Below are 27637 nucleotides of genomic sequence, written 5' to 3'. Positions count from 1 at the left end.
CTCACTTGTGAGCTCACTCTCTCTCAAATTAAAAAAAAAAAAAAAAAAAGATTTCACACTGAGAGGCCACGGTTTCTGATGGAACTGCTCTGTTCATATCTTGAATAGAATGTAACTTGAATCTGTCTACTGGGGAAGAATGAGCAAAGAATGGGAACCATTGATAGATTTTTGTCTCTCAAACTTTAGTGAGTTCTCGTGTTTTAACACGATTTGATTTACCATTCCCAGCATTTTCCTCAACTGACTGTGGTTGCTATACCTATAACATGTTTGGTGCTATGTGTAGAAAATGGCTTTAGGTAATGAAATGTCACTGTATATTTGGCCAGACTCTTGACAAACCTTTTAAGCTCTTTCATCATTGTAAGTGTGTTTTGAGGTTCAGACTGGACTGTACCTTAGTAGCTCCTAATACCTATTATTTGGCCTTTCTTTATCTGAATCTTTCTTATTTCACCCACCAAATGGTATTGTTTGCCTTGGTCTTTTTCCTATTTTGCTCCTCTTCCCTCTGCACATGCCAATATTTATTTTATTCCTTAGCATAGTATTTTTTCTCAGGACTTGTTTACATCCAGAATTTACTGCAATTACTCTTGAGTTTTTGGAGTAGAGGGCTATTGCTGGGTTCAGTGCTTAATCAAAATAAAGTTTAGTTTACCTGTCCTGTTGTGCCAGCTTTGTGCTAGGGTTGTAAAGATGAATATGACAGTATTATTACTTCACAGAGCTTAGAGTCTAGTGCATGGGTCAGCAAGATTTTTCTGAAAAAGGCCAGATAGTTGATATTTGAGGCTTTGTAGGACATATGGTCTCTGTTACAACTACTCCCCTCAGCTGTTGAGGTGCCGAAATAGCTATAGATAGTACATAAATAATGAACATGGTTGTATTTGAGTAAAACTTTATTTACAAAGACGGGTGGCAGCCTGCCTTTAGCCTCTGGACCTAGTTTGCCAAACTCTGGTGAAAGTAATGGCCACATAAACAGAATGTTTCAGTGTACAGTTGGCTATTGTAATGTGCGGTAGTTATGTGCTATAAAATTACCACAGACACTGAATTAGTGAATACTAAACATTTACCTTCTAAGGGAAATACAGGATTAGGTTTCTATGAGCCTCTGGTTATAAGAATTTCATAAAGTGATCAATACATACCTTGTTTGTTTTTGTTTGTTTGTTTGTTTGTTTTTCAGAGGGGTGGGGCAGTTGAGGCAGGGGCAGAGACAGAGAAAGAATCCTAAGCCAGTTCCATGCCCATTGTGGAGCCCAGTGCGGGGCTCAATCTCATGACCGTGAAATCATGACCTGAGCCAAAATTAAGAGTTGGACTCTCAACTGACTGAGCCACCCAAGTGGCTTGTTTTATGTAGGTTTACATATCACTTTTTACAAAATCACTTTATTTAATATATATTGTGATTCATTAATATTGAGCTCATGGACAAGACCCACTATCACTTGTGCCTAAACAGACACACATTTTCTCTGTAAGGCACATCAGAGCCTTCTTGGACTTAGGAACACTAGACAGTATTTCAGCACTATGCTTCGAGGCTATTTTAAACAATAAAGTCACCAATAAAAAGCACACAAATATGAAAAACATGGCATTAAATAGACCATGAGAAGGGCACTTGCTGAAAGGATGAAAACTTGGACAAGAAGGCAGAGAGTCATTTTGTTGAACCTTAGCTGGGAACATGTGTATCAGGCAACTTGAATTTTTTGCCACTTGGGATATGTTGACAAATGACTGTGAAGGCACTATGGGTATTGATGTTGGTATTACTAATGAGTTTTAGCAAGTAGCTGAATTCACAAATATGAAATTCACAAATAACGATGACCATATTATGTTGTGGTATTGTGAGGGAGGCGTGCGTTGGGTACCCTGGAAGCACAGAGAAGAACACCTGGTTCAGTCCTGGTGGAAGTAGGAGTTGTAGTGAGGAAAAGAAGAGGGACTTTGGAAGGCTTCCTGGAAGTTAACTAGGCCAACTGAGAAAAGAGTGTTCCAAGTTGAAGGGACAGCATGGGCCAAGACAGAGGAGGTGTGACACAGCAGAGGGGTTGCAGCATATCTAAATCTATGGTAATTTGGAGGATCATGTGAGAAAGTTGGAGTGGGAGAGAGACTGAGCCTTCTGGGGGAATCACTTTCTAGTTTGGTGCTATGGTATATATAAGATAGCGGTCAATGGGCTGGGCCCAAATGATGTACTTCTGGATTCTGGAATTTTTCATTGTTTACTTCTCATGTCTGCAGTGTTAATCCAGCAAAAACAGTACTGCTTCATTCATTAAATTAGGTAGGATGGAATTAACTGATTTTTTTTGCCTCACAATTTGTCGATTAAAATTTGAGGGCTACTCTCTAAGTGCTTTAGGCATTCCAGACTCAAATATGCAGAAGATGCTGGTGTTTCTTTGTTTCTTGATTGTTGGAGGAAATTGCCAGTGGCTTCAATTAAGTAGGGCAAACCTCTTTTTTCTTTTCATTTTGATATTTTTATTGCTTTTAAAAATTTGCAAAGCCAGGGTACCTAGGTGGCTAGTCAGTTAAGCTTCCGACTCTTGGTTTTAGCTTAGGTCGTGATCTCAGGGTCCTGAGAACAAGCCCCACTTGGGGCTCTGTTCTCAGCACAGGGTCTGCTTGGGATTCTCTCTCCCTTTCCCTCTGCCCACCTTCCACCCCTGTACCCTCCATCCCTCTCCCTCCCCACCTTCTCCCTAAAAATAAATTAATTAATCTTTAAAAAAATTTACAAAGCCAGCATATCCTTAGTGTAAAAAATATGAAAATGCAGATAAACAATGTGTTCTTACCATCTAGCAATAACTACTATTGACATCTTAGGGTATGCTTTTCCTGCATGTTTATATAGGGCACAGCTCTTAGATTGGAAATGTCTAATGCCCATTAACCTGAGAAATCAGAAGAGATCCATGCCTAATTGTGAACTCAGAACTTGATTGGAAAAGTGGTACTCTAATTTCTGAATTCAACACGGGTACCTGTATCTTGTTTATCGAAGTAGCACAATTAGAGTGACATGATAATGTCCTCCCTCTCCTCTGTAAAAAGAAACTTATCAAGCCACGTGAATAAGGAAGCACAACTTCAAGAAAGATTAGACATCTGATAGGACTGATTATTATTTTGAAAGATTAATCTGAAAGGGTCCATTTAATGGGAAGCAGCTTGAACTAAAGATAAATTGGGGTATGAGGGATTAAATTAAGGCCTCCTGGGCATAGAAACTTTGTGACTTTGAAAAGCTGGGTTCTCGTTGGAAAAGTTTCTAGGCAGCAGTGTTGGGGTTGACTTCTTAAATTGGTAGGAATGGAGATTGAAAGATCTAGCTGAAGAGTGATTGCATTTTTAAATTATTTAAAGAAATATTTTTGAATAGGTAAAAACATTGTGTGTGTATAATATACACCTATATATATGGTTCTCTCTTTTACACTATTAGTGACATATCATACACACTGTTACTCATCTTTGCTTCCCCCCTCCTTATATTACTGTTGGATTTGGGAGATCTTTCCATGATGCTTGCCTACAGGTCTATAGTATCTCTCTTTGAGGCTGGCAGCTTGATAGATTTTACTAATTTTGTCCAGCATCTGATATGTAAGAGGGAGGATAGTGCAGAGTTTAACAGTTTGGGCTTTGAGAAATTCTAAGTTCAAGTCTTAGTTTTATCAGTTATCAGCAGTGAGGCTTTGGGCATGCACTTCAGTTTCTTTCTCTGAAGATAAGATGGTGATACTGATAGACTAAATGAAATAATACATGTGAAGAAAAATGAGTGGCATATTATAACTTCTCATATATTGGTAGTGGTAGTTGTTATTTACATACTTATAATTTTGTTATAGTCTTTTAAGCTGTTAAATTTATTTTTGCCTCTTTTACTGTTTCTAACCAAAGTGAACTATGAGGCTTGATAATTCACAGATTGGGAGCCACCTGTTTGTTTGTTTATTTATTTAAAAATTTATTTATTTATTCATGAGAGACACAGAGAGAGACAGAGAGGCAGAGAGGCAGAGACACAGACAGAGGGAGAAGCAGGCTCCATGCAGGGAGTCTGATGTGGGACTCGATCCTGGGTCTCCAGGATCACACCCTGGGCCGAAGGCAGCGCAAAACCGCCACCCAGGCTGCCCGGGAGCCAACTGTTTAAATGCAGACCTGTTTTGTTTGACATGAAGAGTTTTATTTAATAATGACAAATTTCAAACACACACAAGAGAAAATAATAATAAAAGGAACCCCCATATACTTGTCACTCATATTTAATAGTTACCAAGATTTTTTCCACATTGGTTTCAGCTTTCCCTCATGCGCCACCCCCCTTGGTTTAAGTATTTCATTTTATTATTTATTTATTTATTTTTAAGTAGGCTTCATGCCCAGTGTGGAGCCCAATGTGGGACTTGAGCTGATGACCCTAAGATCAAGACCTAAGCTGAAAAAAAAAAAGAAAAAAAAAAAGACCTAAGCTGAGATCGAGAGTCAGACACTTAACCGACAGCCTCTCAAGCTTCCCAGTTGAAGTATTTTATTTATTTTTTAAAATTTTATTTTATTTTATTTTAAAGATTTTATTTATGTATTCATGAGAGACAGAGAGGCAGAGACATAGGCAGAGGGAGAAGCAGGCTCCCCACAGGGAGCCTGATGGGGGACTTGATCCTGAGACTCCAGGATCATGCCCTGGGCCAAAGGTGGGCGCTCAACCTCTGAGCCACCCAGGCATCCCTATTTTTATTTTTTTAAAGGGAGAATCCTCAAGCATACTCCCCTGACCCATGAGATCATGACCTGAGCTGAAACCAAAGTTGGAAATTTAATGAACTGAACCACCCAGACATCCTTGGTTGGAGTATTTTAAAGCAAAGCCTAGATAATGCATCATTGCAGCCTACATATTTCACCTCTGTATACACCTTTTAAAAAATAATGGATTGTTTCTCATATATCACAGTGCCATTGCTGTGTCCATCTATGGCATCATTTGGTATCTGATCCATAACTTTTATTTCCCACATTATTTAACAAATGTCTTAGAGTTGGTTTGTTCAAATCAAGACCTACATGTTATGGTTGATTGTTTTATTTCCTAAGTTTCTTTTAAGCAAAAACAATTCTGCCTTCCCTTTTAAAAATGTTCTTCATGTCATAAGCTTGTTAAAGAAGCTAGTTAGTTGTCCTATAGAATTCCCACATTCTGAATTTATCTCTGTATCCTTGCAGTATCATTTAGCCATTTTCTGTCCCCCATATTCCTGTAAATGAGAGTTAGCTTTAGAAACTTGGTTAGATTCAGGTTCAGCCTTTTTTCGGCTGGAGTACTTCATAGGTGATGCTGTGTGCCTCATTTTGCACTGCATTAGGAGGCGTCTGATTATCTCACTTTTAGTGATACTAAGACTAATTAGATGGTTCAAGTGGGACTTTAGTGGATTTTTGTTTGTTTTGTCTTAAAATTTCAATTGTCAGCTAATTTACAAAAAAAAAAAAAATCAAGATCTGGCAACAATTTGCTAGAGCCAAGTAACCCTAGAGCCAAGCTACCCCTTTTTCATCAACTTATGTTCTCTAGTTTGCCCCTACCCTTCCACCTCCCTCATCCCCCTCCTGTACTCACATACTGCTCACTTTTGTCACCTACCTTGTCTGTGTAGGCATTTAATTTTGTGATTGGTGCTTTCAAAGTGCCACCAAAATGGGTTATTGCAATCTAGGCTTTTAAGTTGTTTCTCAGAAATTGTTTAGTATTGGCAAGCCCTCCCAATCAGGGCTGATTTTTGTCACGGCTTGGAAATGTCTTAATCATTGGACCATAAGTGTTGTTCTGTTTTTTCCTTTTTCTGGGTTGTTTTTTTTTTTTTTTTTTTTTTTGTGGTGGTGGTGGGTGGGGGCATAAATGTTTTGCTTGGCTTTACATGGTATTATCATTGGTGTTGATCCAGAAACTAGTTAGCAGTAGGCCCTGCTGCCAGGCTGGTTCCTTCTTTGTCTGCAGTGTAGTAGTGAGCCTAAGGAATCTGTAGGTATCACTTTTGTTTCATGATGAAATTTGTACCTCTGGGAATGGAGGCCTATACACACAGCTCTGGGACAGCTTCTTTCCTCAGCATCCTGTTGCAGCCAAGCTTGGTGAAAAGTGAGAAGTTACTCTGCCCAAGTGTGTGAACTGGAAAGCTTCAGGTTATGTTCTAGTAAAGTCTGAATGTCATCCACCAAACCAATTGATTTCTTGTCTCTTGTAGTTTTCCCTAACCCCAGGCCTCTTAGTTGTTACCTGAAATCTCGGGCAGAGTGAGAATCTTGTTTCCCTAGGCTTGGAAATCCTGGTTTCTGCCTGAAACTTTGCATACTGCCCCTGCCTGAATCTCCTGTGTCCATGTTTCCACAGTGGGTTTTTTTTCCTTAGAGGGTGCTATTATAAGTTGAGAATAATGATTTTCTTTTTTACTGAATGCATGGCTCTTTGAGGCTGGGTAGTATATGAGCATATTTTTTCTTGCATTTAATCAAGAGACCAGCAAAGTAAACATTGGCCAACAAAGGAGCAGTTTCACTGTGAGAAACCCAGATCAGGTGGCCTGTAGCATAGAGCTTTCACATGCTCAACTTGTTATATTTGTTTGAAGGCTTTTTTATTTTTAAAGTGTGTTTTGCAGGTGGCATTTTCTTCAGACCATTTGTCTTGTTTTTTTCAGTGCCCCTTGCATAGTTTGTGCACCTGAGCTGCTGCTGTTTGCTGCTGCTGCCACTGCCACCACTGTGCTGAAAAGAAAGCTGTGATGTGTGGGTGGTACACCTCTAATACCTCCATCTTCTCCTCACCTCCACTGGCCCATGAACACTGTAGTTTGGAACACAGTTTTAAAAGGCCTGCTTTCTTTTTTTTTTTTTAGGATTTATTTGTTTATTCATAAGAGACATAGAGAGGCAAAGACATATGCAGAGGGAGAAGCAGGCCAATTTTTTTTTAAAGATTTTATTTATTCATGAGAGACAGAGAGAGGCAGAGACACAGGGAGAGGGAGAAGCAGTCTCCCGGCAGGGAGCCTGATGTGGGACTCGATTCTGGATCCCGGGATCATACCCTGAGTCGGAGGCATATGCTCAACCGGTGAGCCACCCAGGTGTCCCGAAGGCCTGCTTTCTTAAACAAGATGACTCACCTTGTATTGGAGTGAGTTTTAGGTCCCATTGTGGCATTGTGAACCTTTAGGCTGTGCTTCCAGAAGCAGTGCCATTAGGTACAGTTCAGAAAAACTTTTGGCCTTATTTTCTCTGAATGACATAAGGATTGGTTTAATCTATAGTGAGAGAAGAATTGAGTCTCTGTGCTAATAGGTAAATGTTTTTTCTGTGGTAACTTGGTTACTTCATTGCCCCATAATTACTAAAGCAGAGAAAGTTAGCTTAATTTTTTGGCCTCATAAGTATAAAGATATCATATCTGTAGAGTGGGTACCATACAGTTTTGCAGAGTTGCTATGGGAATTAAATGAATATCATGTCCTTTATATATCCCTTTACTTTTGTTAAGTAGTAGTGCCTTATGTCATTCTCCTCTACCCGGAAGCTGTTTGAAAGTATTCTGTGAACTGAGATTTGGGAACATATGATGACAGGAGTATATAAAGCCTTTTTCTATAGAAAGAGGCTAAAGGTTGGCTCTCCTTTTCTTGGGCTGTAAGAAATAGAACTTGGTGAGATTGTGTCAAAGGTAGAACCAGGACTGGGTTTTTAGATATTGATCATGTGTTCTGTGAAAACAGCCCCTAACAGGCAAGGACCAGGGTTGCTTGCCTGGATCATTGCTGGACTTTTGGGCTGATGTCTTTGTCTCTTTGTGGTTGGCAGTGAGTGGAAGTTTCTCAAAGTACTTTGGCCCTACCTACAAACCCTTAACGCCCCATATGACCTCGGTCACCAAACCACTTCAGGGCTTTATTTTTATCCTAGCCGTTTCGTTTCAAGATGTGAGGTTGGTTTCAGCAGAGCAAAGTTCTCTGGGGGAAGAAACAGAGTGCCAGGGTGCAGTTGAGGCTGGTTAAACACCAAAACCACACTCTTCATCTTTCTGGGCTTGAGACGTGACATAAGCCATGCTGCAAACACCAGCTTCCACATTGTGAAGAAACCTTGTCAGATACTAACTTCATTTATTTTTTGTGTTTGTTTTGTTTGTGTTTTTAGATAAGTAAAATGTGAGGGGAAAGAAGTATACCTGCCCATTCTGCTCTAGCCAGAAATCTAATTCTAAGAATGGACACTTTGTTAAAATCCAGTATTTCCGAGTTTAAGGTTTTTCATCTTCCCCAACAGTGTTGGTGAGAACTCTCACAACTCACCAGGTCTCAGGAAACCGGATTACCAACATATCCTGTTCGCGTGCATGTGTGTATTCTGTGTTACCCACAGGCCACTTTCCACCCCACGTGACCTTTAGTTACCATCCGGAAAGTCAGGACCCAGATACCAGTCAGAATTTCCAGACTTTGGTTTGGTTTAGACATTTTAGAAAATGTTAACAGTAGTAATTTTATAGAGACTTTTTGTGCGGCATACATAGTGAATAGGAAGTAACACATCCTGAGAAGAGGGGGAAAGGCAGTACCAATACTCTTTGAGAAACATGTTTGAAAAAGAATATTCAGGAGAAGACTTTCAACCAAAATGCATAGAGGAGGAGGAGAGGACAGGAGAGAATTATTTAATTACCTAGAAGTAAATAATGCCCCAGTTTTTAGGTTATAAGTCTAAATTCTGAAGCTCTTAGTACATTCATTAAAATTGTAGTGCACTGTTAAAGTTGTTTATAACACACTTCATCACATTTTATTTTAATTGGCATCTCTCAGTGTGAACAGACTGTAATGAGGGATAGACAGGGGTTTAGAACAGGGATAGACAAAAGATTGCCAGTGGCCTGCAAGCTAGGAGTGGTTTATAACATACTTATATAAGACCTTGTTTAAAAAGAAGAATATGGGAAGTGGAATAGGTGCTGCTGTTGCTGCTGGTGTTGAATTCAGAACCGTAGCGGGACATGGGGCTGGAGGACGAGCAAAAGATGCTGACCTGGTCCGGAGATCCCAAGGAGGAGGAAGAGGAGGAGGAGGAGGAATTAGTGGATCCCCCAACAACAGTGAGAGAGCAATACCAGCAGTTGGAGAAATGTGTAAAGGCTCGGGAGCGGCTAGAGCTCTGTGACTAGCCTGTATCCTCCAGGTCACAGACAGAGGAGGATTGCACAGAGGAGCTCTTTGACTTCCTGCATGCAAAGGACCACTGTGTGGCCCACAAACACAGTTTGAAATAAATGTGCATACTTCACCCCAGCCTTCATCACCCGGGCATCAGGATATTTCATGGTTTTGACCATGCCATTTGTTTCGTATTTAACTGTACGTTCATGTGGACCTCATGGATTTTGGCTTAGGCAATAGCTTCTAAGTAATTAGCAGTGATTCCTCTTAATAAAGTCCAGTGGTCTGAAAAAAAAAAAAAAAAAAAGAAGAATATGTGCCAGAGATAAATGTGGCCCACAAGGTCTAAACTATTTACTGTCTGACCCTTTACAGAAAAAGTTTGCTGACCACTGCTCTAGAATGGGAAGGGTGAAGGCAGTTCCTTCATTTAGGACATTGATTGTTACTAAGGGTGTTTTTGCCTTTTGTGGGGAGGGCAGTTCCTCACTTTCTGAGACTGTCGCTGCAGGATGTTTAGCATTCCTGGCCCTGCCCACTAGATACCATTAGTGACACCCACACATTTCTAAGCACTCCCTGGAAGGAGTGCTACCATTCTGGTTGAGAATCACTGATATCGGAGCTTGATGAGATCAAAAACACCCTTGTTAAGGTTTCCTCTCTCATTTCCTCTTAGAGAGACAGGTTCGGGATTTGGCTCTTTGAGGCATAGGATTGACCATAGTGAGAGAGAGCGTAACTAGTGGAATAGGGAGAGTTCTCAGTAGGGTAGAATAAAAAGGTTTTAAGGAGGCCTTTTTTTTTTTTTTTTTAAAGATTTTATTTATTTATTCATGAGAGAGAGAGAGAGAGAGAGAGAGAGAGAGAGAGGCAGAGACACAGGGAGAGGGAGAAGCAGGCTCCATGCACGGAGCCCGACGTGGGACTCAATCCTGGGTCTCCAGGATCACAACCTGGGCTGAAGGCGGCGCCAAACTGCTGAGCCACCCGGGCTGCCCTAAGGAGGCCATTTAATGAATATGTTGCATATATGCCCTTAAAGAATTGTTCAGATTGATGTATAATTTACGAAAGTTTTGTTTGATGTTGCACATGCTTTGTAAAGCCTGTTTCCTTCTTCCTTTTCTTTTTTTTAAAGCCTGTTTCTTTCTATGTGAGAGGAAGAGTGGCCATCTTTGGCCTTAATGTCCAGATGATTTTGAGATCTGTGGGAAATCTATATGGTATATTTGAGAGACTTGTTCAAAGCCAATGTAAGGACATAGTTTTGGCATCTTGTGAATAACCTGATATCCAGATTTAAGCCAGAACTCTGGGGTTGGAGAATTTTCCAGCCTGGGAGAGTTGACTGAGAAAAGTCCTCCTTTGGCTCCTTACCAAGTTAGACAAGGGAGCAATCAGCTGCTGAGTTCTAGCCAACTGGAATGTATGTGAGGGTGTATATAAATCGTCCCCCTTAGGATCCAGTTCCCAGTTTGTGAAGAGCCTTCCAAATAAGAATGAGACCCTTACATAGGATCCTTGTCACTCTGCAGCTGCTTTAGGAAGGAATAGAGCAGTGATTTGGTGTTACTGTGGGAGCAGCTCATTTTATATAGTAACATACTGCCTGTTGTGTAGGACAAGAGATTGTACTGAACTTTTCGTTTTTCCCCTGTTGCCTTTCTCACTAATTGCCTATATCGTTTTTTGTTTCTGACCATACTCTTGGGGAGGTGTATCTGCAGTTGTATCATTCTGTAATCCCTCTCTACTCTTAAAGGTTCCAGAATTTCATCTGTCTACTGTGTTTTCACTGTCTTGTATGTAATGGTTGGGCTAAGATAGAGAATATGAAAAGGTTGTTTTCTTGGCTGACGATCTTTTCCCAGTCGGCAGACTATTTGTTGGGCTTCAGGGGGAAACTCCAGGATTTTCCCTCTCTTGGAAGCCTTTCGCTTTACTCATAAATATTTAATATTGAAGTATTGCTCAATTTTATATTTTCCAAGTATTACTGTATAGACATTATACAGGAACTTAAAGGAACTTAAAATACTGTGGAGACTCTTTGATACTTGAGTCTCTAGAAAATGTATTTACCACACATTTTTATTTTTGAGAGTTTCACTAATTATTCAGATTGTCTTCCATTTGTCCACTGATCTAGAACTTAATTGAATATCTGTTATGGAAATCACTAGGCATTTCCTGCTATTGTTCTCTCCATGCCATTCATGCCTAGAACCATCAGAGAACTGTGTACTTGGATGTAATATATTGGTCCCTAATAGTATTGCTTTGACCAAATTATACTTTGGTGTAAGGTCATCAGCTTACATTAAGGTAGGTAATAGTAAAGAGGTGTACGGAATCATTGCTATTTGTGTCACATGGCATCTTCTTTCTAGAAACCCATGGAAGAAATTTCTGCTTTTAGTATCAAGAGATAGTCATGCTGTGTGCATTTTTTAAATTCAACTTCATGCACATTTATGAATTTGTTTTTAAGAATAATTATGTCTTAATTGTCCCAGATGTTAGCATCAAACTTGTAACTTCCTTTAATAAATGTAAAGGACTTTCTGGCATGCATTTTGTGTCTTGTCCTTACTAATAGTGACTTCTGATCTTTTTCTCTTTTGTTCCTCTTTCTCAGTTTCAATTTATTTTATGCTGCAGTATGGTATATACCTTTGTACATTGCCTTAAATAACAGTTCTATATGGACTTTTTCTCTTGCTTATTCAGTTGTGTAAAACCTCTTTCTCAGGTAAGCTAGTCCTCTTCTGAGGGGATCAAGGTTTTCCCTGTCCCCTTTATATGTTAATCGTTATCCTAGGCAGTGCATGCAGAAGGTAAGTGATACTGATCTTTCCCTCAAAATACAGTCTAGTAGGAAAAATAGATAGTAAATAAATACTTGAAAAAAGTGTTAAAAAGGCGATAATAGAAATATGTACACTGTACGGGGATAATACAGAGGAGAAAGACATTAACTCATGAACAGGGAAAGCTACCTAGAAAGATGATCTGTCCTTACTTTTGAAGGATGAAAGATGTTCTTTAGGTATATAGGAGTAGCCAGCTTTTCTGGCAGAAGGAACAAATAGGTAAAAATATGGTATGGTTAGAAACTACAAGTGGTTGCTCCTGGGATTCCTAGCCAAGAGTCTGTAATTAGAGTATCTTAGGCCATGTTATAGACATCCAAATTGATGCTATTTAATCAGTCAGCTGTAGCTGAAGATTCATCACAAAGTAGATACTTTAGGCTTTTGATTTGGCTCAAGCTTAGAAGTGGATCTTTCAAATAGTTCTCTGCTTTATTTTATGCATTAGCAAAAGTTGAGTCATCCTAAAGTCATGCCTTCCATCATTCTGGGAAGCTTTCTGAGCCAAGGCCATTTTGGCTTAGGAAGAAGTTATGTTTTGTGTTGTAACCATTGGCAATAAGTCCTATTCTTGCCCTGCACACGCACAGTAGGGCTGCAGGTACAGAAGCACATGGGAAGGAGGAGCTGGGATAATACCCTCTGTGGATTTATGCTTTTCTGGAGTGTTTCTTGGTAAGGATCCTAAAACTTTACTCTGTCTAATGAGATTCTGAGCTGACTTGTGCTACAAATCTCTGAGATACTAGGTCCTAATTTGTAAAGCAAACTATGTGTAAGTCAGTTGACATTCTCTCTGAGGAATTTTTTTTGGCAGATTTTCCTTTAAACTTCTGGACAGGTCTGTAAAACAGTATGGCTTTTTAAAATACTTCGAAGTGACACATATCAAAAGGTTGAATAAGGCACTAATAGATGCCCTTAGTGTTTTCAATAAACTGTCCCTGTGGCTAATGGAGACTAGGACTTCTATCTTCTGGAATACATTCTTAAATTGTTTTTTATTTCTGTGAACACATTTCTTAATTTCTTTATTTCTGCATCTGTAAAATAGGACTCTGGTCTGCACTATCAATAGATCTGGTATTTGACATCAGTGTAGCTTTTTGCACATAGGTGGAGCCCCAAACTTTTAGCATAGTCACCTTCATTTCTATGACTTCAGAGTTAGAATCTTGGTGTGGGGGTTAGGGGTACTGGCCATGGAAAAAGGATTTTTGTGGAATAGCAGAAAAGATTGTGGTAATTAAAAAAAAATTTTTTTTTTTTAAATTTATTTATGATAGTCACACAGAGAGAGAGAGAGGCAGAGACACAGGCAGAGGGAGAAGCTGGCTCCATGCATCGGGAGCCTGATGTGGGATTCGATCCCGGGTCTCCAGGATCGTGCCCTGGGCCAAAGGCAGGCGCCAAACTGCTGCGCCACCCAGGGATCCCCAAAAAAAATTTTTTTTTAGAGATTTTATTTATTCATGAGAGACACAAAGAGAGAGAGAGAGAGAGAGAGAGAGGCAGAGACACAGGCAGAGGGAGAAGAGGCTCCATGCAGGGAGCCCAATGCGGGACTTGAATCTGGATCTCCAGGATCATGCCCTGAGCCAAAGGCAGATGCTCAACCATTGAGCCACCCAGGCGTCCCCCCAGAAAAACTCTTAATACAAAGTAAAATACATACGGAAAAGTGTACATATCAAAGCCATTTGAATAGTGATGGGGACAGAGCATTGTAAGTTAGGAAGAAGTTGATGCTCATGTTTTCCCTGGTTAATATGTTCTGCTATGCTAAGATTGATTTTTTTCATTGGTGAGAGAAGGAAAGGAGACTTGGGCCAAAGGTAAGAGATTTAAAGATGTTTGCCCTGTCATTAGAACAAGGTATTTTGGGTCTGGAAACAAGCACAGAAAAGACACAACTGACATAAGCTAGATAGAAGCAGGCCTTGCCTTCGGTCATGGAGAGACTGAGTTTCTCACCAAAAGTGCTGTGGTTTTTGGCCTTAATGCTGAACAATCTGGCTGTGGGGGACTAGGGATAGAGTGTGCATCTTAGCCCACTTGCTTCTGGAGACACTTGGAGCCAGCTGGGATGCAGAACCTCAGAAGTTCCATGCTGCCATGTTTATAGTTTTGTCTCTGGGGTTCAGGTAAAATGCCAGGCTGTACCAGGTCATGTTGTCTGTGTGTAACCTAGTTTTGGTCTAACAGTTTTCTTCTCTTTTTGCTGCTCGCTGAAAGTGAGGTAGAGGTGTCTCTGTTGATAAAGAACAGATACAGAAGTTTGCATCCAAACCTGAATAACCATTTTTAACTTGAAACACTTTTCCTAGGAGTTGATGCACCAGAATCCTTCCCTTATTTGGTGCCCTGCTTAAATCTGAAGCTTGCATGAGGTTGCCAGAGCTCTGTGTATGCTGATTATTTGCTTTTTGGTACCCACAGCAGAGTGGTTTGTGAAACCTTCTTTGTGACCACATCTTTCTTAACCTGAAGCTTTGTTCTCCTTTGAGTTCTTAGATTAGTTCTTGCTCCTCCCTTTCCTGAGAGATTCAGGGGTTTTCCTGTATTGTGGTAGGTGGGTAGGCAGGAGGGTATGTTTTCAGATATTTTTTCTGGATTATGCACAGTCCCTTGATGGTGTGTGAATGTACACATTCTTTGACTCTTGAAGAACTATTTCTCTACTAACCAGGTAGTTTGTGGACCATCTAGAAAAATATTAGGGTTTTTATTTTAATAGTTCTATTACTGCTGTTTCACTGGTATGGAAAGCAAACTTTTTTAATTCAGTTTTCTCACTTTTCTCTTTTTTGGCTGGCATTATGCTAGGGTGCATTTGGGTTTTTGTTTTTGTTTTTGTTTTAAGATCTTATTTATTTGAGAGAGAGAAAGAGAGTGTGTGTGCATGAGAGAGCTTGAGCAGGAGGGAGGGGCTAAGGGAGAGGGAAAAGCAGACTCCCTGGCTGAGCAGGGAGCCTGATGTAGAACTTGATCCAGGATTCTGGGATCATGACCTGAGCCAAAGGCAGATGCTAAACTGACTGAGCTACTCAGGCACCCCTAGGCTGTATCTATTAAAGTGCTTCCACTGACTTGCAAGATATGATGTGGGCTGGAAGTATCTACTTCCCTTAATTTGTAAGACTTCTTAGTTGGTTTGAGCTAGTGGTCTCTTAGTGAATGATAGCTGGAGCCATTGGTGGGTTTTTGCTTGGGGTTACTTTAGCTTTTGGCCTTTATAAACATCTTTGGTGGCTGTCTTGGGTCTGCCAAAAAGATTGCCTTCTTTAATGGTGAAAGATTAAGAGCTCAGACTCTGGAGCCAGACTGCCTGGGTTAACCTTGGGCAAGTCACTTAACCTGTCTGTTGCTCTATTTCCTTATCTGTAATATAGAAATTATAGTGTTACTGAACTCATGAGATTGTTGTAAGGTTAAATGAGTTAATAGACAAGATGCTTAGAATAGTGCCTTATGCATAGCAGGTGCTGTATAAGTTTGGACTATTATTATTAAGGTGCTTGGGTGCGTCACACTTGTTCAGCTAGAAAAACTTGAATTCTTATTATCTGAATTATGTGTAGTAGCCTGGGGTACTTTTAACTCCTAGAGCACAGAGCCAGTTCTGTAAATTCAGCTTGTCCTCAGTTGGGGGTTGCCTCCAAGCTTCTGAAAGGTATAGTCCAGTAAGGTGTTAGATCACACTCCCCTTGCTCTGTGGATTATAAACTGGTAGAAGAGTAGGATACTGCATAGGTTCTCCAATTCTTCGTTCTCATTGGCTGAGCCTTATTTGTGCTTTTTTTTTTTTTTTTTAAGATTTTATTTATTTATTCATGACAGACACAGAGACAGACACAGGCAGAGGAAGAAGCAGGCCCCATGCAGGGAGCCTGACATGGGACTCGATCCTGGGTCTCTAGGATCACACCCCGGGCTGAAGGCAGCGCTAAACCTCTGGGCCACCGGGGCTGCCCTAAGGTTTTATTTTTAAGTAATTTCTGTACCCACCCAACATGGGCCTTGAACCTCCCCAACTGAGCCAGCTCAGCGCCCTGGCCTTTTCTTTTATTTTGAATTTAACTGTGGTCTCTTTTTGTCCAGTCTCTTGGGCTGGAATGTAGGAGATGGAATTGCTATTACTCAGGATCAGAATCCTTAATTCCTGATAGAACTCTGTTTTTCTTTGAATACCTTTGTCTGGGTTTTGTCAAATTATCCTCCAAAAAGAACTAGATTTAAATTCTCATAAATAGTCATGAGTATGTTACTTCCCTGCAGCATTAATATTAGTACTGCACTGTTTTTCTGGAGAGTTTAGTGTAGCACCTGGATAGAATCACCATCAAATCTGTGTTTTATATGTTCTTCAGTCACTTATTGAATCATGTACTTAAGTACCAGCCACCATGCTAGGCCATTTAAAATCATTGAAAGGAAATAAGAATATCCGAATTATCTCTAAAAATGAAATCAGTGGGGATCCCTGGGTGGTGCAGCGGTTTGGCACCTGCCTTTGGCCCAGGGTGCGATCCTGGAGACCCAGGATCGAATCCTACATCTGGCTCCCGGTGCATGGAGCCTGCTTCTCCCTCTGCCTGTGTCTCTGCCTCTCTCTGTGTGTGTGTGTGACTATCATAAATAAATAAAAATTTTTAAAAAATGAAATCAGTGTTTCATTTGGTTTGGGACTTTTTCTAAAGACTCATACTTGGTTTGATGCCACTGCTGGTCTCTGTAGGTGGAGTTATTTAGAACTAGAACCTCTGGGAGTTAGGGACAGGAATCTGTCTGAGTATGGAATAACCATTTCCTTTATCTTCTCTCTCTTTTCTGTCTTCATTGCCATTGGGTGATTACAGTAGCTTTTTTAAAAAAAATTATTTGAGAGAGCAAGCATGAGTGGAGGGTAGTGGCAGAGGGAGAGGGAGAAGCAGACTCCCTGCTGAGCAGGGAACAGAAATATCGGGCTTGATCCCAGGAACCCAAGATCATATCCTGAGCTGAGGTCAGACCTCTAACCAACTGAGCCATACAGGCGCCCCTTAGAGTAGCTTCTTTTTTTTTTAAGATTTATTTATTTATTATTTATTTATTTATTTATTTATTTATTTATTTATTTATTTATTTATTTATGATAGACATAGAGAGAGACAGACAGAGACACAGGAGGAGGGAGAAGCAGGCTCCATGCTGGGAGCCTGATGTGGGACTCGATCCCAGGTCTCCAGGATCACACCCTGGGCCAAAGGCAGGCGCTAAACCACTGAGCCACCTGGGGATCCCTAGAGTAGCTTCTTAACTGGTCTCCTAGACTCTACACATTTGACCCCTGGCCAGTTCCCCCCAGCCCTGCCAAATTTTTTTTTTAAGATTTTATTTATTTATTTATGAGAGACATAGACAGAGGGAGAAGCAGGTTCCCTGTGGGGAGCCTAATGCGGGACTCGATCCCCAGATGCCCGGGATCACGCCCTGAGCTGAAGGCAGACGCTCAACTGCTGAGCCATCCAGGTGTCCCTACCCCACCAGAATTTCTAAATAGTAGCCAGCATGTTTTTCCAAAAATGGAGATTTGCTCATGTCACTTCCCTGTTCAGTACTTTTCAGTAGTTTAAGATCAGACTCTTTACTAAGGAGTACAACTTGTACATCTTGGCTCAACCTGTTTCTCCAGCCTCCCTCTTACAGAATCACTTACCTGCTCATGCCAGTCTACCACATACCACCCTTGGGACCACCACATATGCTGTTCCATTTACTTATGACACATAGGCAAGACTCCCTACCTGCTCCCAAGCCAACTATTTGCTCAGCATTCAGGTTTCAACTCAAAGATCTCTTCCTCTGCTATCTCTGATGCCCCTGCTATGGAAATACAGAGCATCCTGTATGTCCCTAATTATGGTACTTTATTAATGTCACCCACAGAGCGGGGATCATCTCTGCCTCTGTTCTTGGTTTGTGTAGTGTCATGTACATAGAAGGTGCCAGTTAGTTTTTGTTGGATGAATAAATGACTTTAGCACCCTCACACTCTGTCAACCCATTCATTTGTAAGATGGGCTGAGCTTGTGTATGTGCCTTTGGAGAACTATTTTTCTGGGTGCCCACCTGATCACTCAGTGGGAGCTTCAGCCATTTCCTCTTGTCTCTCACTTTGTGCAGTGCAGGCACAGGGTGTCCCAGCTCACCTACTTTTCGGGTGGATGGGCATGAGAGTTCCCAGGCACTGAGAGAGCTGAATCAGAAAGAAGAGTCATTCAGAAAGTAGCCCAGTCAGAGCAACAGTGCTGCCCTTTGGCTGAACTTTCTCTCTTTCTCTGTATACCTTTAGATAACAGGCTGGTGGCACTTTTGAGCTGGTTGTTATGGATTGTCAGACCATAGCACAGGGATTCATAAACCTTAATCTGGCACTTTCCCTCGATTATGGATGTTTTGGAAAGTGTCCAGGGGCCCTCTGGCCTAAGTAAAAACTTTATTGGCTTTAGATATGTTCTCTTTCCACTTGGCTACTTAGCCCCATAGTGGCATCGAAGGTAGAAAACTGGAGGGCCCCATTTATGTTTCTTTGTTGCCTTTGGGGCATTTGAGTTCAAAAGCTTTGAGAACACTCTTTTGGCATTTGGTGAGTTTTTTGCTATCATAGAATAGAATGGTGCTTATTCAAAAGCTGGCAGGAAAGGTTAGATTTAGTTAGAATCATACATTTGTGGGCTTTTTAGAATTGGAAGGAACACTGACTGTAGACTGGTGATTCCCTCCTCCTCACTACCCTTCTTCACTTGTCAGCCCATGAGAATCATTGCTGTTTCCAATACATGTGTGTGGTAGCCCTCAAGTATTGTGCAGATAGAAAAATATTTTGAGACCCTAGAGTTATATAAATCTAGGCAAGGGATCAGCAGACTTTTTCTGTAAAGGGCCAGATAGTATATATTTTACTATTTGGGGGCTATATCCTCTACTGAAATTATTCACCTTGCCATTGTAGGAGTAGCCACAGGCAAGATGTAAACAAGCGAGTGTGCGGGATCCCTGGGTGGCGCAGCGGTTTAGCGCCTGCCTTTGGCCCAGGGCGCGATCCTGGAGACCCTGGATCGAATCCCACGTCGGGCTCCCGGTGCATGGAGCCTGCTTCTCCCTCTGCCTGTGTCTCTGCCTCTCTCTCTCTCTCTCTGTGACTATCCTAAATAAATAAAAATTAAAAAAAAAAAACAAACAAGCGAGTGTGGCTGTGTTTCAATAGAACTTTACGGATGCTGAAGTGCAGATTAGTCACAAACTCAGCGTTCCTTCTTTCCTTTTTTTTTTTTTTTTTTTTGAAAGGGAAACTTTATCGAGGCCCTAGGGCTTTGGGGCTCAGCAGAAGTCCTCCCTGGGGGCAAAGGAAGAGCTGGTGGAAGGGCCTTATTTGACCTTCTTGGGGCGTAGATTGTTGGTGTGGCCATACTTCTTGTGGCAGGTGAGCATAGCATTCATGGTAGATCGTTTTGTAGCAGTTCTATATCTGGGCCAGCTAGTGGAGGATGGCTCAATGATACAACCTCACAGACGAAGCACCAAGTGCAGGGGGCACTTTCTAGATATTGTGGTCTGAGAGTGTGGCCATCGTCCAGCTGTTTGCCCGCAAAAAAATGAGATGCTAGTTGGGCAAGATGCCCTCCTTGTTTTGGGTTTTCGCTTGGATTTTTGATATTTTCAATGGTGTCACTGGGCCCGACCTCGAGGGTGATGGTCTTTCCCATTAGGGTCTTCACAAAGGTCTGCATGTCTGTGTCTGCTGTAAGACTGGTGCCACCAAACCGTTTCATCACCTCATTGAAGAGAAAGAGTGGGGTTCCTTCTTTTCCTTATATCTAGTGCCAATTTCCCTCCTGAGAGCCAGCTGGGCACTCTAAGTTCTGCTGTCTCTCTGCTTGTTGGCTGGGTTTTCTGGAGCTGACTGCTGATTTGACATTTAGCCTAATTTCCCTCCAGTCTCCCTGCTTTAAAGAGAGATAATAAAGTAATAGCAAGTAAATTGCTTTAACGTAAGTAAGACTTTGTTGAGGCAGCACTAAGCTGCAGTGTGAGAATGAGAGCCATTATTTCAAGGGGTATGGAAGAGGTGGTTTTAAGAGACATATTTTACACTTGAATTCACATGGCTCAGATCCAGCTGTCTAAGTAGGACATCTCTACGTGGAATTTGTGCTGAATTAGAACTAATTGAGCTGTCATTTTGCCCAGAATAGTTCAGGGGTGGAGAAACTAAAGGTGACAAGTAATCAGTGTCCCTACTCTACCTCAGCCTTGGTTTGGTCCAGGTAAGAAATGGAAGGATTGATTTTGAATTTGCTCTGTCTTCCTATGAGACATTTAAGTCGCGCTACCTGGCTTGCCTATACTTCTTTCTTTATGTGTATCCTGGAAGGAGGAATACTGAAAGTCCTACTGAATAATTAATTAAATTTATTTATTTGAGACAGGGAGCGCTCATGCACAAGCAGCCAGGAGGGGCAGGGGGAGAAGGAGAAGCTGACTCCCCACTGAACAGGGAGTTCAGCGTGGGTTTCAGGACCCCAAGATCACAACCCGAGCCAAAAGCAGATGTTTAAATGAGCCACCCAGACACCCCATGAATAATTTTTACCTTTACTAAATGAGTATTGCATTACTGACTTACTGATAGACTTCCACATTTATGTGCCAGGCCCCCTTTCCTCACTTTGTCTTCTCCTTAGATCTTACCTTCAAAGACTTTCCTGATTGAGGGATAGTAACAATAAGGGAAACATAATGTCTCCTGATACCTTCATAGCCAGTGGGCCTTGTCTTAGGATTTGGAGCATAAATGGGAAGTTGGCAAGTTGGCATATTATTTATCTTTTGTTTTTGGACAAGTTCCTTGGCACTGCTGATCCCGTCTTGTTGGTTTGTTCTTGATCATGCCTGGGATAGGAGGAGCACAGGGATGAAAGTGTACAGCATCACCTCTGTGCTCACATTTTCCTGTACCCTATGATCTCAGTGCTTTATGGAGATGGTAGATGGGCTTTGGTTGCATGCTCTGAAAGTCCTGGTACCATTGAAATTTGGGTTTCCACCTATGTCGGCTCCTATCTAAGAGAATAGATCCCCCTTTTTAAAACATAACAAAGTTATGGGTTTTTTTGTTGTTGTTTGTTTTTTTAATATTTGGCATATCTGTAGAGGTGCTCCACATGGATAAATTAAGAGAATGATAATTTATGCTCCCCACAACACTGTAAAAATGCACACTGGCATTTCTTTTAGTACTGAGTACTCTTACTATCTTTAAAATGATTCACTTCTCAGAAATTCAATTTTCCACACAGGTATTCAGAAGGAGGAGCAGCTGTTTAGGAATTGAAATTGGGCATATTTTGGAATTCTTACTTCCTGTGTTGTATTGCTGCCTCTAAGCAGCTTCTTCTTTGCTCCATAGTTCACAAAGTACTTAGGCAGTTCTGGCTGACAGTTAACCAGGGCTTACATAAAATATTTACTCCTCAGAATGCTTTACTTTGTATTATTTTGTTTTATTCTTTTTAAGCTCTTGAGTTAGATGGCGGTGGAGATTTTTTTTTTAATTTTATTTATTTTATGATAGTCATCAGAGAGAGAGAGAGGCAGAGACACAGGCAGAGGGAGAAGCAGGCTCCATGCACCGGGAGCCCGATGTGGGATTCGATCCAGGGTCTCCAGGATCGCGCCCTGGGCCAAAGGCAGGCGCCAAACCACTGCGCCACCCAGGGATCCCGGCGGTGGAGATTCTAATTTTATAGTTGAGTAACAACCCACACCATTTCACTCATAATTCCATAGTTAATGGCAGGATAGACTTTATTGTGAGGATCCAGAGACCTACCCATCTAGCTATTGCCATTAGTGTCTTTTTGGGTCATTGCTTTAGATGGTTTATAAAAGACTCAATGTGGTTTATAAAAGTCCATTGTGAATTGATTTTGGACTTGAACTGAAGAGTCAAGAGCCTTAATAACTCTCATATTGGCTGTCAGGGTATACCCAAGAAGCATTTTTAGTTTTTGGTGAACAGTATGTAAATATGTGAGGAAGATCTGGAGGCAGATAGTCTCACCATTCAAAGAGTAACATTTCTTTCTGTACCCTAGTGAGACCATTGTATTGTTAAGAACCAAAAGTTGCCAAAATGGAAGCCGTTACCGGGTGATGTGTTAGAGAGGGAGGAAGCTTAGACTAAAACTTTCCTACTATGGACTTGGTATCAGTTGTTTTCCAAAAATTTTCCTGGAGTACTAGCTGACTTCATATTCTTACATGCAGTGTTGCTTAGGCCCATTTGATCAATGTAGAATAAATCTCTTTCTTCAATAGAATAGGCCTTACCTCTCTCTATTGTGTACCTGCATTTTTAACTTTTTTCTGACTTGAAGTATTGTTGATGACTTTAAAGAGAAACTATGTTTAGAGTGACAGATACTTTCAGACTAAAAATAAAACAGTGGTTCTTACTAACCAAGGTCAGGGAGAATGTGTGTACAGTTTGAAAAAGTTCCCTAAGATTTCCTTCACTTTCACTAGTTGAAAAACAATGCATTGAAATCCACATTCTGCTAAATACAGTTGAAATATAATAATGACAAATATAAACTGAGGTAGTTAAGTGGACTTCATTTATTGCCCTAAGTGAAGGGTATTTGGGAAATATGGATAGAACTACAGTATTTTTTTTTTAAGACTGTTTATTTAGAGGTTGAGCTGGGAGGAGGCACAGAGGGAGAGGGAGAGAAAGAATCTCCAGCAGACTCCATGCTGAGCATAGAGCCTGATGCAGGGCTTGATTCCACGATCTTGAGATCCTGGCCTGAGCCAAAATCAAGAGTGGAAGCCCACCCTGCTGAGCCAACCAAGCTCCCTGATAGAACCACAGTATTAAGAAAGCTTCTCAGTGCTCTTAATTTTAACCAAAGAGATATTGTGGGTTGTACAGTATGAGTTTCCTACCTCATGGGAAAACTTAAAAGTAAAACTGAAGTGCTTTTTAGTTACTCTTACTCCCTCATTATCCCTTCCTTTATGTATGGTCTCATCAGTTCTCTTCCTGAGATACTTGTAGTACAGGGGAAGAAAAACTTTTTTTGAAATTGGAATACCTCGGTTCCAGTTCTAATTCTTCATTTGCTGGTTTAAACTGTTTAAATTTCTGAGCTGCCTTGGGCCTTAGAGAATGGTAATTAGCTTGGATGAGGGGAGTTAGTATCGTTCTGTGCCTACCAGAGTACCCTATATGTGTAAGTATAACCAGCATTCCTCCTGGTTATTCTCAGCTGTGAGAAAGGGATAATTGAGCAAAAATAGGAATAGAGAGAGAAGATAATACATTTTTACCTTTTTATTTTATTTTACATTTTTATCTTGGAAAAATTTTATATCTATAGAAAAGTTGTAATAATCCAAGGAATTCTGCATATCCTTTACCCAGATTCTTCAGTTGTTAACATTTTACCACTTGCTTTGTCATTCATTGGGAGAGAGAATGTTCAGTTAAGAGCTGAGTGTTTATAGCATGTCAGGCATGTTTTTACTTGCCTTATGTCATACACCAATCCATTAACATATAGGTGCTGTTATTTCTTTCTGTTGTGTAGAAAGAAAAACTTAGGGAGGTTAGATCAGTTGCCTGATATTCTACAGCAGGTAAATGGCAGGGGTTTGATAAAGTCCATGTTTTTCGCCACCTTCCTTTACTAGTGGAGCTAGAAACTTGCATTCTAGCCCAGGTTTTGCCACTAACAGTGATATGGTCATTGGCAGTTTATTTCACAGCGGTTCCTTTGTTTTCCAGCAATTTTCCTTCTTTTCATGGAACCCAGTGTCCCTGGTCAAGAGTCACCTCACTGTAGAGACAGGTTACCATCAATGAAGTACCTTAAGCTTTTTTGCTATGTGAATCAATGCTCGATCTATTATTGCTGATTAAATATAATTTAAGCAAGAAAAGAGACTAAAGCTTGTATAGAGTTTGCTGTTGAAGTTATGGTGAGGTATGAATACATTTCTTTACCCACACCTAGTTTCCATATGAAATACATAGAGCTGCCATGATTTAATTGGTGTTCTCTTTTGCAAGAGTGTAAACCAGAAGAGTTTGTCCTGTTGGGCAAAGTATCCAGGGTTTCTGGCCTATTCCTTGCTCTGAGCACTCCCCTGAGATCAAGATACTTGACTCCTCTTTCTATTTGGCTAGAGGGCCCTGAGCATTTTGGTTCTAGGAAACTGGAGAAGGTGACAACAAGGTTTGGTCTTTAGATTACCTCCACTTTTTTTTTAGTTGAATTCCTCCCCCCGCCCCCCCTTTGGTTTGATCAGAGGAATCTTTCCCCTTGGTTTTGATAGAAGCATTTTCTGGAACCTTGAACTGAAGATTTTAAATTTGGTAGCTCATGAGCTAGATGTGGCTGGGAAATGCGTGTTTTTGGCTTGCCTAATGTCTAAATTTTTTCCATTTGTAGCCAACATTTAAAAGGCAGAGAGACGGTTTCGCATAAAACCTAGCTTTTGGCTTTTCTTTAAAAGAGGAAGGGGAGAAGAGATGATGGTCTCTAGGCTTCCGAAGAGCAGAACTAGAGTGGAACAAGCAGTGAGCACTACTGTCTCTGGTAGCCTATTTTGTACCTGGTCCCTGTAGACTTTTGAATTTTCAGCTCTAGACCTAGAGCTTGAATTTTTTTTTAATAATTTTTTAAAAAGATTTATTTATTTATTCATGAGAGACACAGAAAAAGAGAGAGAGGCAGAAACACAGGCAGAGGGAGAAGCAGGCTCCATGTAGGGAGCCCGACGTGGGACTTGATCCCAGGTCTCCAGGATCACGCCCTCGGCTGAAGGCAGCGCTAAACCGCTGAGCCATCGGGGCTGCTGTAGAGCTTGAATTTTTGTCCTAAAAGCTGGAGAAGTACAATTTGATGAGTTAGCTAGTGCTGAGTTACTTTATTGGTGGTTACAATAGTCCTGCTTTCTTGGGTAGGTAGAAAAATAGCTTATAAATAAGATTAGGGACTTACAAAATTAAAGTATTTTCCCTATCTTTATCTCTGTTTCATTTCCATCATTGTGGGGCCAGAATGACTGACTCCTGGATCAGAGAGCTGCCATCACTTCATTCCCTGTACACAGACACCACTGCCAGCAGAGGGTGCTGTCCACTCACCGAGCCTGCCGTCATGTTGGCTCAGCTGATCAGCTGCTGTTGGGCATGTGCCCTGGGTCTGTGTGAGACTTTGGGCATGTTCATTTGGTTCCCATCTCTAGTGCCCACCCCTTAGACCCTGGCCAGGTTATTGTGTCACTAGGGACTCTGTTCAGTAACAGGAAACTGGGGAAAGTTTAATTGTTTTCTCCTCTCTCTTTTTCCCATGCAGCTGAACAAAAGGTTCATCCTCAGTTTTCTCCATGCCCATGGGAAGCTGTTTACCCGGATTGGGTAAGTGTGCAGGATGTTTATTTTATTTTCCTACATTACAAGTCATTTTGGAATTTAATATTGTTAGCAACTAGACTGTGTTTGTAACTGAGGGCACAGGGTGTGAATTCTTAGAGGCCTCCACCTTCTCTTCACTCACTCTGCTCGTGAAGTTTGGGAAATACTATTCCGCATCTGTCTGTCTCTTCTTTCTCTACTAAAGCCCCTTTTTAAACACACCCCCCCCCCCTTCTAATCGCTTTGGTTTCTCTTTCCTCTGCCTTCCAGCTCAGCCCCTAGTGAGCTCCTTAAGGAAGTCATACTCAGTCCCTGGTTACAGCTGCCAGGAGTCCTCCTTGGGGAGAATGGTATCCACTAATTGTCCCTTAAAGTGAAGAGTAACATTTTCTCTTTCTTCTGAACTATACTCCTTTCTCCTCTGCTCAGGTTCCTGCACCGTATTGCTGATCTCTTAATGCTAAGAGGTTTCTTTGGTTCCCCATCCGCCATGGATTTACATAGAAATCTCAGGGAAGGTGGTATGTGCAAAACCCTGTTACTTCCCATTAAATCCCTAGAAAGATGATGTTTTGATGTATCAAACAAGATCATGTTTTGGTGGATCAGAGTTTTTCCTCACTGTATAAAACTAGTGATTGATCTTATAGCCTGATGAATGCCTGCACACCACAATAGAGGTGTATGCTAATGCTTCTGTAGTCTAGGAGATGAATAAGTGGCAGTACTCTCTGATAGGGCTTCTACTGTGTTTTCATATTTTCTCAGTTGGAGGTTTTATCATGAGCTACACTTGAAGGTGATATCTTTTGGATTATAGATTGTTGTTAGTGTTTCCCTCACCTTCTGTCATAGCCTTCTATCTGTAATGCTCTAGAAGGTTTCCTTAGTGGGAGAAGCTAAAAGGCTTTGTCCTTCAGGAATCCCTGTTCCATGGATGATGAACCAGAAAGCATGCTTAGTACATACTCATTTGTCATCAGCCTGGGCAAGAGTGACAGTGATGGCTAGCACAGGGGTAGTCTTGATTTTGAAATCGCTTGGGAAACTTGAAGTAGTGCCAACTGATGCATCTCTATTAGGAGAACTAAGTGTAAAGTAACTAACTTGGGGAAAGGAAATCAGGTGTGTCAGTAGCTTCTCCCTTCTCCCCACCCTCCCTGTAAGCTCTGCCCTGGAGTTTTTACTCAAAATAGTTCCTATTTTGAGTAAAAATGGATAAACTAAAATAGATAAACTAAAAATAGATACACTATTGTATCCCTAGTGCCTGGCACACAGTAGGTACTCAGTAAAATATTTGCTGTATGAATGAGTAAATCATTACAAGAAATGGATAGACTATGAAAGACTAGAAAGAAGGATCTAGTGTTCTAGTAGGTTATAGTAGACCCAGGCCAATCACTAGTGGGTCATGTAAAGCTGAAGTTACAAGATGGGCAAGATAATATCAATGTCATTTCATATAATCACATCACAGCAAGAAACAACTATTATGCTGCGCTTAAAATAGGAACTATGGCTCCTTTTTTTATCATCTTTTTTCTCAGATTTTTATCATAATTTTCTCATTTTTTCTCTCAAAAAAAAAATCTTTCTTACTACCTTCCTGCCTTTCTACTCTGTATTTCTCTCCTTTTTTCCTTTTCCTGTGTTCTGTCCATTTTCACGTACTGTGGTATTCTGAGTCAGTATTTTTCTACCGTTATATCATTGGTATTTTTGAGCCTTAATCATTCTTTGTTGTTGGAGGCTGTCCTGTGCTTTGTAGGATGTTTAACAGCATCCCAGGCTTCCACACACTACATGCCTGTAGTATCCCTTCCTCTCCTTACCAGTCATGACAATTACAAATGTCATCAGACAATGCCAAATGTTCCCTGGGAGGCAAAATTGCTCTGCATTGGGAACTAATGTTCTTTTAGAGATTTGGGGGGCTAAAGAAGTTATAAACTTGGTCTAGAATGTGGAAATATTTACAATATATTTTTGTCAAGTTTAAGTATTAGGTAGAATCTTACTTTTGTTCCCTTTAAAAATTC

General features: G+C 40.9%; 1 protein-coding gene and 1 pseudogene across 9 annotated transcripts in view; both read left to right on the top strand.

Moving 5' to 3' along the window:
• The window catches only part of SMG6 (SMG6 nonsense mediated mRNA decay factor), a 242729-nt gene that overhangs the window by 26901 nt on the left and 188191 nt on the right, over positions 1–27637 (top strand). For all 9 annotated transcript variants that reach the window (XR_003147065.3, XR_003147064.3, XM_025476105.3 and 6 more), the window contains one exon: positions 25537–25598. Coding sequence is in view for 7 of the 9 variants with exons in the window: in XM_025476105.3 (XP_025331890.1) it covers positions 25537–25598 (62 nt within the window). In the remaining 2 variants the exon portion in view is untranslated. The remainder of the gene's footprint in view (positions 1–25536; positions 25599–27637) is intronic.
• LOC125755838 (cytochrome b-c1 complex subunit 6, mitochondrial-like) lies at positions 8982–11822 on the top strand (annotated as a pseudogene).

This window comes from Canis lupus, chromosome 9 (assembly GCF_003254725.2).
Source record: "Canis lupus dingo isolate Sandy chromosome 9, ASM325472v2, whole genome shotgun sequence".
Taxonomy (NCBI): domain Eukaryota; kingdom Metazoa; phylum Chordata; class Mammalia; order Carnivora; family Canidae; genus Canis; species Canis lupus.
This window is presented reverse-complemented; position numbering and strand designations above follow the sequence as displayed.